The sequence below is a fragment of the Dromaius novaehollandiae genome, chromosome W, assembly GCF_036370855.1.
Source record: "Dromaius novaehollandiae isolate bDroNov1 chromosome W, bDroNov1.hap1, whole genome shotgun sequence".
Lineage (NCBI taxonomy): Eukaryota > Metazoa > Chordata > Aves > Casuariiformes > Dromaiidae > Dromaius > Dromaius novaehollandiae.
Genome location: NC_088130.1, coordinates 51,334,164 through 51,348,250, shown reverse-complemented (window position 1 = coordinate 51,348,250; position 14,087 = coordinate 51,334,164). Strand labels below are relative to the sequence as shown.

The window sequence follows — 14,087 nt, the reverse complement described above, 5'->3', positions numbered from 1 at the left end:
TTTGTAGTTCTTTGGCCTCCGTTTTCAAACTATGCCCATATGCAGGGCCTTTGGTGTTATACTATATTTAAACTGTACTTTGCAGGAAACACCTGGTCCCAACTCAGGTTCCCACAGCACGTGCTTATAACGAGCTTAATGCCAGGACTGGGGCCTTGCACAGTTAGCACAACACAGAGTTAGTGTAAGGCGTGTGACCTATTACTGGCAGTGGCAGTACTGATCTTACAGGGCAACTGGACAACAGTGTATTTTGGAGAACTCGGAAGGAAAGCCATGCTGGAATCAAAAGTAAAGTAATGGGAAGTAATACATACGCATACAAACAAAATGAGAGAGGAGGAATGTGACAAATCTATTCTGTCCCATAACTATTAAGTTAGTTCTTACTCTGTTTTTCAAAAAGTGCAAGGAGTATGAGAGTTAGAATTGTGGAAGTTAGTATCTACAAGAGGTTGCTCTGATTTTACAGATACCCTGAAGATCGGTTCTCATGTGGTTTGTGATGAAAAGAATATAACATAAGAGGTATCCGCTCAGGCTTGGCAGAAAACCTTGACTTTGTTTTGCAGAACACTAGGCTACAATTTTTAAAGCAGATTTACGTGATGTTTAATGTTTTAAAAGAAGTGTTGTGCTTTTTTTTTGTAAACAAGCTTTTCCTGTGCAGTGTTGGGAATTCATATAGCAATGAGAATCCGAGCACAAAGATAAAAAAGAATGGAAACTATTAATACATAAATATTACGAAATTATGCACATTTCTTTTAGGATTGATAATGCAAAGTGGCTTAAGTAACAGAGGAGACTCATCAGGTGAAATACAGTTTTTAGATTTGTAAGGAAATCTTCTGTTTTAAAAAGTCTACACTGTGCCTTTTTTGGGTGGTGTAAGTAGTGCTGCAGGATATTTTCCAATATAGAAATTAATAGGTCTTCCTTTGGTTTTAAAGGGTGTTAGGATTTTGAGTCTCTGTAATATTACAGAAGAAATCATAACCTGTCTTTACTTTTTTCTGTTGTATGAGAAAGATTTTGTAGCCAACTTGTGTTCTTCAAAAGAATTTGCAGGCTGCGAGTACAAAATCCATTTTCAGGAAAGAAAATCTATTATCTTAGTTTCTGTGAGTCTTGATTTCCGGCTTTTAGAAAGATTTGTTTTAATAGTAATATATTTGATTTTCTATCAAGCAAGTATTTTTACAATGCAGTTAGAAACCTAAAATATTTATGCATATACTGTTCTTCCTTTATAGCCTTGCCATGTGATTTACACAGACTATCGACCCACTCCACTGCAGCATTATATATTTCCAGCAGGAGGAGATGGACTCCATCTGGTTGTTGATGAAAATGTAAGGAATATTCCATTTGTTTGAAGACCTTTTTCCTCGCATATCAGTTAAGAGGTTGCAGAATTTGGGTTGGTTATATAAAGGATAGTTTGTATTAAAACAAAGTACAAATGAGTAAAAATGATCTCTGAATTACTGCTAAGTTTTGCAGTCACATAGAATAAATTGGTTTTATTATCTAATGTTGGGTAGTCAGATGAGGAATACTTGCTGAGATGTCTTAAGTGCCCCCATCCTTGCCTTCTTTTCTAAACTGTGTGCTGCTTTCTGTAAATCTGCAGTGTAGCTGATGTTTCTTGTACTGTTTCTCAGTTGAATTAAAAAAAAAAAAAAGGCAGAACCATTTGCATGTGACTTTGGTTAAAGAGGCAAAATATTTTTGTGTCATTAGGTGATTCAGAAATACTGACTTGTTTAAAATTCATCATCCATCTGCACAGCAGAAGCTAATGCCACTGACAGTGGTAATGCACTTGAAAATAGATCTTCATCGGACAGCCTGGTTTCATGTAGACATGAAATTCTGGCAAAAGTTAGTTTTGGTACTCTGTCGTTCAGCGTGTGTAGCACGGCTAATGATGTTGCAGGTAGAACGCTGAGTGGGTAGAGCCACCAGTCTAATTCTGAGCTGTGCCAATGACCTAGTAAAGTTGCTTGCTGGCTTGTGCATTGGTTTGTCCTTCTGCCTGTAAATGTGGGGTAACGATACTGCATATGTGAAGTGCTAAGTTAGTGTTTTTCAGTGGGCTGTATAAAAGAAGAGTAATTGCTTACAAAGGTTGTGTTTTATATCTAGGGAGATTTCAGAGAAGATAATTTTAATACAGCAATGCAAGTACTTAGAGATGCAGGAGACTTAGCAAAAGGGGACCAGAAGGGCAGGAAAGGAGGAACAAAAGGTGAGTTTGAATCCCATTCTTAAGTAACTTACATAATACAACTACCTTTAAAAAAACCAAATGCATGTAAGTTGCACTTGTATGTCAATTGTTCTGTAATTCTGTAAGATATTTTTTGCTAAAATAACTTTGAAATCAATATAATCTCTTTGCAGGTCCTTCAAATGTATTTAAGATTGTGAAGATGATCATGGAAAGGAATTTCCAACCTGTGATTATTTTCAGCTTCAGTAAAAAGGATTGCGAAGCCTATGCGCTTCAGATGACAAAGTTAGATTTCAATACAGGTACAGATAAGTAAAATATAGTTTTACTCCTAACTGTAGTTTGGGGGGGAAACATTTTTCTGGTTAGATATCTCTATTTCCTTTGAGACTTTTTGTGTGAAAACAGTTTGTAAGTCAAAGTGTGTATCACTTTTTCATTTACTGTTTTAATACCTTGGGCTATTTGCAGTAGGAAACTGTTGGAACACAGAGGATATTTGGTCATCACAATGTTGATCTGATTCTCTATTTTAAACTTCACTTCTGTCTCCAAAATCCTGTTGACTGTAGTAATAACAAAAGTTTTTAGAAAATTCTATCTAGAATGGGAGAAGAGTGATCATAACAAATGCGTTTTCCAAAATTTTCATTGTTATGTGCAGTAGAAGTTTGTGTTCTCTCAAAGTCTCAAGAGCTGTAGAACAAGCCATGCAGACTGTTCTTTCTCAACCATCCAGCCTACTTTTCCTTCCTTCCTTCCTTCCTCCTCCTTCTCTCCAAAGAAGAACCCAAACAATAAACAAATAAGATTTGTTTCATTTTGGATTAAGACCAAGCTTGGGAAAAAAGCTTAAGTTAATGGCTTCTTGGAAATGTTAGGAGTAATAACAAAAATAAGGGATCTGTTTATACGTAAACAGTTCACAAACATGAAATGGTATGTTGAGGGCAGACTTCTTACTTGCTTACTTGCTCCAAACCTAGCAACTGCTTCCCTGTTGAAAAATTATGTAGCCATTTTCTGTCAGAAAATATAAAGGTTTGTGTAGGTGTAGAGATACATGTTTATACTGTTTCTTCAGTCGTGCCTTTGAATATGTTATTGATATTTGTACTACTTAAATACAAAGTGTGTAAACTTTAATAGGCAAGAGGAGGAACCTATGTCCTTGCAGACAGGGCCTAGTAGATGGAAGAGAAACACTTGATGTATTTTCTATTTCATAAACCTCCAAGCTCAGGAAATCCCCTGAGCTTGAAAACAGCTAAAGTCTGGATTATTCTTCCAGCTTTGTTCTGTTCTTGCTTTTCCCCAAGCATCTACTTCTGGTCACTGTTAGATTCCTTGAGTTCCATATTCAAGTCTTGCTCATCTCTCCCGATGTGGGTGGTTTTGTATAGACTTCACAGTCTTCCCTTGCCATTTTTATTGTAAACTTTTGTAAATATTAAAATGCAGTGATGCTTTACGTAGGGTATTAGCCTCTTAGATTTTGTAATAAGTTACAATTTGTCTTTTTAGATGAAGAAAAAAAGATGGTTGAAGAAGTATTCAGTAATGCAATTGATTGTCTGTCAGATGAAGACAAAAAGCTTCCTCAGGTGAGTGGAGATTGAATAGGGGTAACAGCTGCTCTCCAGTTTTCTGTGACTCTTGAGACTGTTTTCTTTTGAACAGGTTACAAAAAAAAGCATGAGCTGGGTATTCTTACAGGTCTCCCTGCCTTTAATATCTCTTGCACTGCTCCTTGCCATTATGAAATAAGGACTCAGTGACTAGGATTCCTTCCAGTTGTGATTCCAACAAATGCTGCATGCCAAAATTAACCACGGAGTTGCTGTCCTCTGTTTTAGCTTTTCCTAACTATGTTTTAACTGAATGTGAGGACATGTAAAGAAGTATGTCTGTATTAAAACTGTCTGGAAATAGTACAAAGGAGGATGCACAGGCACTTTATCAGTTCTTGACAGCTGAGCCTTTCACAGAGTTGAACTGATGCATCTGCACTTGTAACTTACAGTCACCCTACTGTATCTCTATAGTAGAAAAATACCAGCTTCTAAAAGGACAGAATATTCCAGGATTCAGTACTTCTGTAACAAATACTAAAACTATGGTTAACTTTTTCCCTCCATTTCCCACCATTTATTTGTCTTCTTAATGTATTGATTCTTATGATTCAGTGAGTGTGGCAATTTCTCCCTGAAAAAACTAACCGTGTAATTTTTGGCTATGCCTACTCACTTCAGATTCAAACTAATCTGTTTTTGTGTGTGGATTTAAGAACTGAAAATAGGAATCCAATATAAAAGATGTTATGTGCTGTTAAATACGATGTTTTCAGCATAGCTTATAGCAGTGACTTTATGGCCAGGCGGACCGGTTTGGCCTCTATAGGCAATGACATCTGAAAAGGATATTCTCAGAATTAGGTTTGGGATGGTAATGAAAAGTTGATAGCTAGATTGTTAATTAGAATCTCTGTTTTCAAAGCAAAAATAAGCAAAGACAAAGCTAAGTTTATGCAGAAGTTTGTTTAAAGAACAATGTTTTTGCAATTTAAGAGATGATTTCAGTCATTTACAGCCTGAATTTCTCTGTGTAGCTCTCAAAGGAGCTGACTTCACTGTGTTACAGTATATATCAGTAAAGGAAATCACTGCAACTAAAATTCAACCAGAGTATCTCATGCATAGGAGGATCACTATTTCCAAAAATGATTTTGTATCACAGAGATTTTTTAAATAAATACAGACAAATACTGATTGCATATGTAAATTAGAGTGTAGCTTCACAGTTGGTCTAACCCAATGTAAGACTACTCTGCCACTGAAAAGATTGGTTGTTGGCTTTACCTTTCATCCCATTCCTAGCTGTAATTGAAAAACAATATTGAATGGGTATATATTTCATTGTATCTTGAATCAGAAAATGGCAAATTATATGAACACTAGGAGCAGTGTTGAGGTTTTCCATGCGCATTGAGTATATTAAAACTTCTTTACTGGCCTTGATACCTTTCTTCCCAGGTGGAGCATGTACTTCCTCTTCTGAAACGAGGAATTGGTATCCATCATGGCGGTCTGCTTCCTATCTTAAAAGAAACCATAGAAATTCTTTTCTCTGAGGGCCTAATAAAGGTATGTTTTGTGTCTGTTTAGGTTTTTCTGTATTATGAATGCACAGTCAGTAATCCTAACAAACCGAGAAGTGTATCTCGCCTCCGAATGTACGTACATACATTACATAGTAGAGATCTGCTTCTTAAGTGAAAAAGGGGCAAAGACTCATTGCACATGCCAAGTTGAAAAATACTTTGTGTCTTATATGTCCTTCTATGCAGAAGCATAAGGCTTAGAACTTTCCAGAACCTTTTCTAATACTCTGTTTACCAGTAAGCACGCTGCTCTGAAAAAAACAACACACACATGCAGGGGAGGACTTTGTTCTGTGGATCCAAGTGTTGGAGTCTACAAATGCATACAGCAGCTTTGGAAAGCTGGAGTTCTCCCAGCAACATAGCTTAATTGACGTAACTGGCTGCAGCTCCTTTCCCTCAATGTGCTATTGTGCTTTAAAAAATGTACAGAAAATCTAGCAGATGCCCCCCCAAAACCCCACAACTTTCATCTGTCTCTATTTTCTTCTTGCAAACTTTGAACATAGACATTAACTTGTATTATTTTTTCATTAACATAATTTGCACCCCGTTTAACTTGCATTTGTGCAAGACGTCGGTTTTATAGGGAAATGTACTCTGAAAATCCTAGCCTTTATATATCTGATGTTATATGGAGTATAGGTATATAATAGCGTGATCTAGTAGTGACAAACGGGTTCAAGGGGTGGGAGTGTATTTTGAAATCCAGCAAGTGCTATTTTTCATCTCTCTATGTCTCTTCTAGTAGTTCATATGAGGATGATCATAGGAGCTGGCAAAGGCTATTGACTCACTGAGAGAACAAATAAGAATAATCACTGGTTTTTTTATTTCTAGTATTTGATGCATTTGTAGGACTTCTGTTTTGTTTTGGCATCCGCATGGTCCCATCTAACTAGTTTTCATGTTTTTCGTAGAGGAAATAAAGGAAGGGGGTTTTTGGAAGGAGGAAATTCCTTTGGAAAGGAAGAATGGTTTTTGTTTGTGCTACCAAGACCGCACATAAGAAGGAAAATCTGGAGAAGCTTCATGTATCAATCTCTGACTATTTACATGTTTGGTTAAAAGCCATTATTTTTGCTTGTTTAACATCAGTCTGTTTATTTAGGCCTTATTTGCAACGGAGACTTTTGCTATGGGAATTAATATGCCAGCCAGGACTGTGCTGTTTACAAGTGCCTGCAAATTTGATGGGAAGGATTTCCGATGGGTATGTGAAAAAACAGGTTTTGTAGATAAACGACTGAATTGCACTACTTAAGCTCTTGTTAAGATTAAATTTACTGTTGATATATCCAGTTCAGGGCAGTAAAAAAAATACTTTTTCTTTTAAAAGTCTTTCTTTGTTCACTAAGTCATTTATAATTAATATGCAAATTCCTGAAGACAAGATTCCTCATAGTATGCATGAGAGATTATTTATTCTGGATACAATAAAGGGATGTCAAACACAGGCTAGAGCTGATCAATTAGCCTGAAAAACTTCTGCACAACTTGTCCAAAACTAGAAGAATCTGGAGAACAACTGGGCTTAGTATCATATCATGATGATCATGAAATTTAGGTTTTGACAGACCCAAGGAAAGAGATCATTTACTTCAGGAGAGTACTGATTTTTCTGTTACAGAAGAATAATTTTCAGTAGCCCAGAGAAAGACAGAGAGCGATGTGTGGAGGGAGAGACTGATTTTTAAATAGTTATATGTCAAATCATGTAAGAGTTTGAAGGCTTAATACAAGATCTCTGATTCACCTATAAATATTAATTAGGGTGTACAAATCAGGATACATCACGAAACATAGAGGACCAGTTATAGCCAGCTCTTGTCTGTGTCCCAGTTCTTTATCACTTTCTGAGTGATCGTCACCACTTTAATTTCATTAACCAGCATAGAAGTACTGTTCTTGCTGTTTATTAGTATTTTGATGTTGCATGTGGATGAAATGATACGTTATTTGAAGATAGTGAAGGTGGATTAAATTTTAGTAACCTCCACCATGCTAGCAGTCTTCCACTGAAGTAAAATGCTTTTTTTGTGCATATTAACATGATGCATTATGTTACAGAAATCCTTGCAGCTAGGTGTTGGTAAGTGTAGCCATGGGAGCATTGGTTAATTTATCCTGCTGACACATGTTATTCGTAGTCATGGATTTATAACTTAGTGATCAATTATGATTAATAATGAATTTGATCTGTGAAAAGTTCACGTCTGTATGTAACTTTGGTGTAACATTCCAGTCATTTACTGTATAATTGTAAGTAGCATTTTATATATTCTTACCATCTTTCTAATTTTTATTAAATCCTTTTTTTCTTCTTCTTCTTTTCCTTCTTTTTATCCTAGATATCGTCAGGTGAATATATTCAAATGTCAGGTCGTGCAGGACGCCGAGGTATGGATGACAGAGGAATAGTGATTCTTATGGTGGATGAAAAAATGAGTCCAACAATTGGCAAGCAGCTTTTGAAGGTAGGAGAGAAACTGATTTTTTCTTTCTTCCTCTTCCTCACTAAGGTTGTCCTCATTTGAATACTGCAAGTAACACATAAAATTATATATCTAGGAAAAGAACTTATGTAGATCACGCAGGCAGGAAATGACAACTCCAAAAAGGACTGTGGTGTTTTGCTGAATTCTCATTAAATCAAGAGTTTCTAGTGTAGAGCAAAGTTCAAAAACTAATATCATCCTTCTCTATGTCAAAGGAATGTCAGGAAGGAGAGGTAAAATTATATTGTCTGTTTTCTAGTGATAACGCAAATATTGCCCTATTCTATTTGTTTCTTGCTAACCACAGTCAGCTCAAGGGTATCGATGAACTAGAAAAGGTTCACTGAGCTGTCACAAGAATAGTTAAAGGGTTGGTTCTGTGGTGAGATAAAACTTTGATAATGGACCCTTCAGTGTAATAGACAAACTGAACAAACTCATGCAAAAAATTAAGTGCATGTTTTAATAGAATATTCTTATCCACTGTAAATATTTATAAGGAGTAATTGTATCAGTGACTATTTTAGAATCAAGAGTGGAGGATTATTTGAGAGATGATATTTTTATGGTTTTAAGGCTGGTATAAGTGCAAACCCGTTGGTGCATGTGTTATTCCTCTGTAACATAACTGAGAAAAGCAAGACAATTATCAATAAGCTTACTTAACTATGAGGAAATCCATAGTGCCTGTAGGAAACTTTCAGAGATTTGCAAATCAAAAAAGGTTGAAAACTGCTCTTGTGGTTGAGGTAGGCATTAGATTATAGTGTTGCCCCAAACCGTAAAGGAAGCTTTTATAGATGATGACAATATTTCCCTTACTTTATAAACTGAATATGAAACATTGTACTCATTCTCACTTTCATTTTAATTCTGTGGCAAAAAACACTGTAATTGAAGCACAGAATTGAAGCTATGTATTTGAGGCATACTCTATTGTGTGTATTAACTACACTAGGCAGCTTACATTAACTGTGTAAACGTGTAAAAATTAAACATTAGGGGAATTATTCTGCATACTGTTCAGGAGCTTGTATCCTTGGTGCGCAAACAGCATTTTTTATGTTCAAACTGTGTTTATAATATTAAATAGACCTTGTATAAAATTGTGTGGATCATCTTGAGTCAGCATCAGGGCATGTTAACAAAAAGTGTGTTTCTTTTGCCAAAGAAACATCAGATGCCAATATTTCTCTATTTTGTTCCGACAAGAATAAGGGGAAAAATAAGTAGGTGGCTGCTATTAGTTATGCAGATGTGGATACTTCGTGTTTTGTATCTTGCTCTGTTAATGCCGCTTGTACATACTTATGATGAATTAACATTAGATTCATGTTATAAATGGATGCTCTTTGCCTATTTAAAGCCAGAATTCTCATGAATGCTACATTATTGCTATAGCTAATCAGAGTGTAGTAAAATAAGAAACTTGAAAAATACTGGAACTCATTCATGCATGGCAACATTAGGCTTTATTGGATTTGTGTAAATTAAAAATTAACACAGCAGGAGATTTAAAAAAAAAACAGAATAAAAAAATACTCCATATAAACAGTATTAATGTTTTATACTTACAATCTGTCTTTCTGTAAGCAGTATCCTAATGAAGTTCATTTATATGAGCTTAGATAGTTTAGTGTAAGAAAAATGGATATTTCAATTTTTTATTGTGAGACTTTATGAGATTACTCTAGAAACTCAACCATTCAGAAGGTGGGTTGTTTTTTAAGTTTGTAATTTCAGTAGTTAGGGAGCTGTTAAACTTGGCTGGCATGAATTAAGACAAAACAAATGAAATAATAAATCCTTCACAGCTTTAGGATGCCATCTGTATTTTTTTTCCTCTAGATTTTAAGGAAATAATAAAGAATATTTACTTTATTGAAGCTATAAGCGCTTTGATCTTTTTTTTCCCTTCTGGATTACAAAGAAAGAAAAGGGAAAAATAATGGGAAATTTTTTACTTTCTATGTTATCGCTTGGTTATTTTGTGCTAATCTAAATAAATTAGTGAATTTCATTAATTTTCTATACTAATTCAGCTATGAGCAGAGATTGAAATTAAGACTTCTTTGAAAGAGATTGGAAAAGGCTGTAACAAAGGTACTGATGCTTCTGTCACTATTCAACTAATTGATGGAAAGGCACTAAAAGTAGTTTATATGAGATGAACAGTGCAACTTAAAAATACTTATTTTCCTTTTTAAATATAAAATATTTAGAGGTGATTTCACATCGAAACAGACCAAGGATGTATGCAAACTAACATCTCTTTGAATATTCACATTGATATATATGTTTAAATTACAATTTACTTATTGACCACTAGTGTTCATCCGTGGTAAAATCATGATCATGTCTTGCATTAGTATCTTCCTGCCACATTAAACGTTGTGGCTTTGCTCCGGTATAAGCTAGAGTTAAAGATTTATAGGAAAAAATTCATAGAAATAAATTAAAAACCCGTGTGGAGAATGATACTTGCAGTATTTCTTAATAGGACACTTTATTGTAACTCTTCAATCCAAGTGCATGTCTGATCCAAAGCATTTCCTGAACACTAGATTGAAAAATCTCGGCAGCTGATAATAATACTTCTTAATCCTGTGATCAGTGAAGTGACAACTTTGTATATGTTTCAGTACCAGTAGCATTACTGCAGCTGTGTTGTTTGGCCATGACACTGTTCATTGCGACATTGTGTACAGTACTCTTCTTCAAACTTAAATTCAAAGTTCAAATCTTAGATCAAGTTCTTATGATGGATATTTGTAAACATTTCTTAAACTCAATAGCATAGATTTGTCTTCTGCAGTGCTCTTAGGTTTTTTTGTTTATCCCTAGCATTTGTTTGACCACCGAATATTTAGTAAACTGATGACTTGCAGAAATCTGTGAAGCTAAATGCTTACAGTACTGTTGTACAGCTTTCTGAAGACAACAAACTGTAGTTTCGTATTTGCATAATAGTATGAAATACTTGACTTTTTAATTAAAATGTTCAACTTAGTTTAGGTAAGAAGTGAAACATTTCTCCTTGACGCTAGATGGCCTTTGAATCCAGGATCTCTGTAGTTGGAGTTTGGCCATGTTACAAGCGTGTATTCTTACAGAGACAATGGGGATACTAAATAGTGGTAATCTGTAATGGCTCTAAAAGTCAAAAATCTTAAGCTAATTATATTATGAAAATGAGTGATTGTATAATGAAAGAGAATGTGATGTGTAAGTAGGTTTCAGATGCTTGTATTTGAGTGTATCAGTGTTTTGCATCTACTTACTCCTTCCCAGGAAAAGTCAGATGCACTGAAAAATTGAAAGAAAACATTTATCTAGCCAGATAAAATATACGGTATTATGCTTTCCCTGTCATTTGTGTATGGAACATGAGGTGCCCCAGTGCCAAGCTGTAGGAGGTATGCCACTAGCTACATCTGGCTCCTTGGCAGGGCCTTCATTTATAGAATTGGCAGTACTGTGCTTATTTGGCCTGTATGCTGCTATTAGAAATCCATCTGGTCTTTTTGTATTTCATTTTGACTTTTAGGTTGTTTTATTACACTAGCCAAATGAGCAGTATAGAAGTTCAGACAGCTTAGTACATTTCTCTCTAATTTCCTGCCTTTTTACACAGCTTTCTTGTATGACCTCTGTGCAATTTGTTGTTGGAAAGTTTTAATTTTGAAGGAGCAAAAATCATTGTTCCACTGTAACTGCAGCAGCAGCACTAGATTTTTTGTTTTAGTTGTCTGTTATGTATGACATACAGCTCAGTCCCTTTCAGACTCCCAGTTACAAGGAAAATGTAGTATAAAAAGCAATATTTACATAAGAATGAATGGATTTAGGCTGCTCAGGAATAAATGTAAGGCTGGACGTGGTGGGGAGGGAATGAGAAGTTCCAGCTATGAGAGGAAGTTCTTGGAGTAGGAGCTATTGGGTAAAATTAAAATTGCTAGATGAAAATACTTTCGCATAAGCCACAGTTATAACAATAATAACCTTTTGGCACCAGTGTCATTGTGGTGGATTTCTAACTTTAAAAAGTGTAACAAGTTACTAAAATTCTTGCATGGGTCATGAGAAAATCCCTAGTTACGTGATATAATAAAAAAATTCTACGATAAATCAAAATTCAAGAAAACCAGTGGTTAAAGTGTAGGAAAGGTACTACCTTCTGCAGAAGCATTTCACTTAATCTTTCACTGTGAGATTGCTTGTTCCTCCTTTTAGCTTGTCTGGTATTGACTGGTCAGATAGGCCAGGGGTCTGCTCCTATATTGCTCTTTCTGTGTTTTAAAATAAATATGCATGTGTATGCTCCTGAATTGGCTTGAGAAATAGCAAAACATGAAAAATTAACCAGAGCAAAAGCATGGATTCTGTTGTTTGAGGATTTTTTTGGTTTTGTTTGTTTTAACTCATATTTAGCTATTAAGGTACTAGGTAAATTTAGGAAAGTTTGAAATTGTGATTAGTCTTTGTTACTTCTTTAAAATATCTCTCTATATACATTATCACTATACTCTTGCAATTATTTTGATGCGTTTTTGTTCAAATGACTTCCCTTAAGTAGTAGTTTGAAAATCTTCTGAGTGAATGAGAGTTTTTTTCCTCATTCTTTTCTCATTTTTCTCGCTCTCCCCCCCGCCCCTGGTAAGATTTATTTAATTGCATTGAGTTTTCATTTTGCTCTTACAAATTGTACTGGATTTTTACTGTATGGCCAGGCAAGAAGCCCAGGATGAAAGCACCAGCAGAGAGCCTTTTTGCAAATGGAATGCATAGCACTGTCTGAAGTGGAGAGGCTGAGCTTGGTAGCTGTGCACGGCTGCCACTGAAGGCAGAAACGGGGAGCTGGTGACAATGACCTTTGTCAAGTGAGCTTGAGGTACAGTCAGATAGAGGCTAGAGCGTAGCCGCTTTTTAGCACAGCATTTGGGAAAATCGGAGCACAGGCTTGTTTGGCAAGAGATGGTATCCTAATAGCTGAGTGTCTGTGTAGAATGTTTACTTGGGCAAAATGCAGTAGCCTGTATTGAAATTTGGATAGAAAGTTATAGCTGACTACTTCGCTCTTATGGAAAAGAAATCTGTAGAACCTTTAATACTCTTGGTTATCCATCCCGTTTAAAACTGTACTGCTTGCAAATTTTTCATTTGTTTTTTCCCAAAGGCTTTAATGGTGTTTCTAGAGAAAGTGTTATTTCAGGGCATCTGCCATTACTTGTGAGTGAGTAGTAAATAACAGGTTTTCACTTAATCTAATTTTTTGGGATTATATACAAGATAGCCAGTTAAGTTTTCTAGTGAGACTGTTTGTCCATGAGCATTCAGTCCCTCTAGAAACATCGGCTTAACATTCCAGCTTCATTACAGTATTGTACTTTGGTTTGACTTAAAGCTCATTCATGTGAAAATAAAAATAAATGCAGCAGGATTTGAAAAATTTACCAGAGCCTAGTTTGAGAGAGAAATAGACTTCAGCTGGAGGTTGGCATTACTGGCTTGTTGGAAAGTCCATTGCAAAATCTAAGGAAATACATTTATTGTCATGAGTAGTTAGAGGACAGTATAATGTTCTGTCTAATCCAAAGTTGTGACATAGCTGAGAATCTCAATGAAAAAAACCAAATTTTGGCCCTTTTATCAAAATCTAAATAAAATAAAAAGTACTTTTATGTATTTCTTTTAATTATTTTTAAGTGCCAAGTGTTTTTTTTTTTTTTTTTGTTCTTACAAAGCTTGCACTGGGGAAATTTTCCAGGCTCCAGTTCAGGAAAATACTTAACTTCCAAGCTTAATTTAAAATCTGCTTGAAATCAACAGGATTTCAATGTGAAATCACAGAGAGAATTCAACTGTTTAAAGGAAGACAGGTATTCACATGCCATCCTGAATGGGGTCATAATTTTGCAGACAATTATGCAAGCCAGCAGATAGAAAAGAAGAGCAAAGAGTTCTTCGTGATCTTTGCAGCCAAAATGTGGGAAGACAGGGCACATAAAATGGTTAGTCACTTTTGGACTTTATTTCAGTCTTTTCCAGAGCCAGTAGGACTAAGCTGACTGGTATTATTTATTAATTGTGGTTGCTGCTTGTTAATACCACAAGTTACTTCAAGTTTTATTAGGCCAGTCTGTGGGAGGCACTTTTCCCCCCTCTGACAGATTTTTTGAAATTTGCTTTT

At 35.5% G+C, this 14,087-nt stretch overlaps 1 protein-coding gene across 1 annotated transcript in view; it reads left to right on the top strand.

Annotated features, from left to right (window-relative positions):
- Window positions 1-14,087, top strand: part of LOC112995755 (exosome RNA helicase MTR4) — a 48,581-nt gene that overhangs the window by 8,600 nt on the left and 25,894 nt on the right. Inside the window, exons 9-15 of the mRNA XM_026120937.2 lie at window positions 1,257-1,355; window positions 2,152-2,254; window positions 2,410-2,541; window positions 3,764-3,843; window positions 5,272-5,382; window positions 6,511-6,612; window positions 7,751-7,876. Coding sequence (XP_025976722.1) covers window positions 1,257-1,355; window positions 2,152-2,254; window positions 2,410-2,541; window positions 3,764-3,843; window positions 5,272-5,382; window positions 6,511-6,612; window positions 7,751-7,876 — 753 coding nt within the window. The remainder of the gene's footprint in view (window positions 1-1,256; window positions 1,356-2,151; window positions 2,255-2,409; window positions 2,542-3,763; window positions 3,844-5,271; window positions 5,383-6,510; window positions 6,613-7,750; window positions 7,877-14,087) is intronic.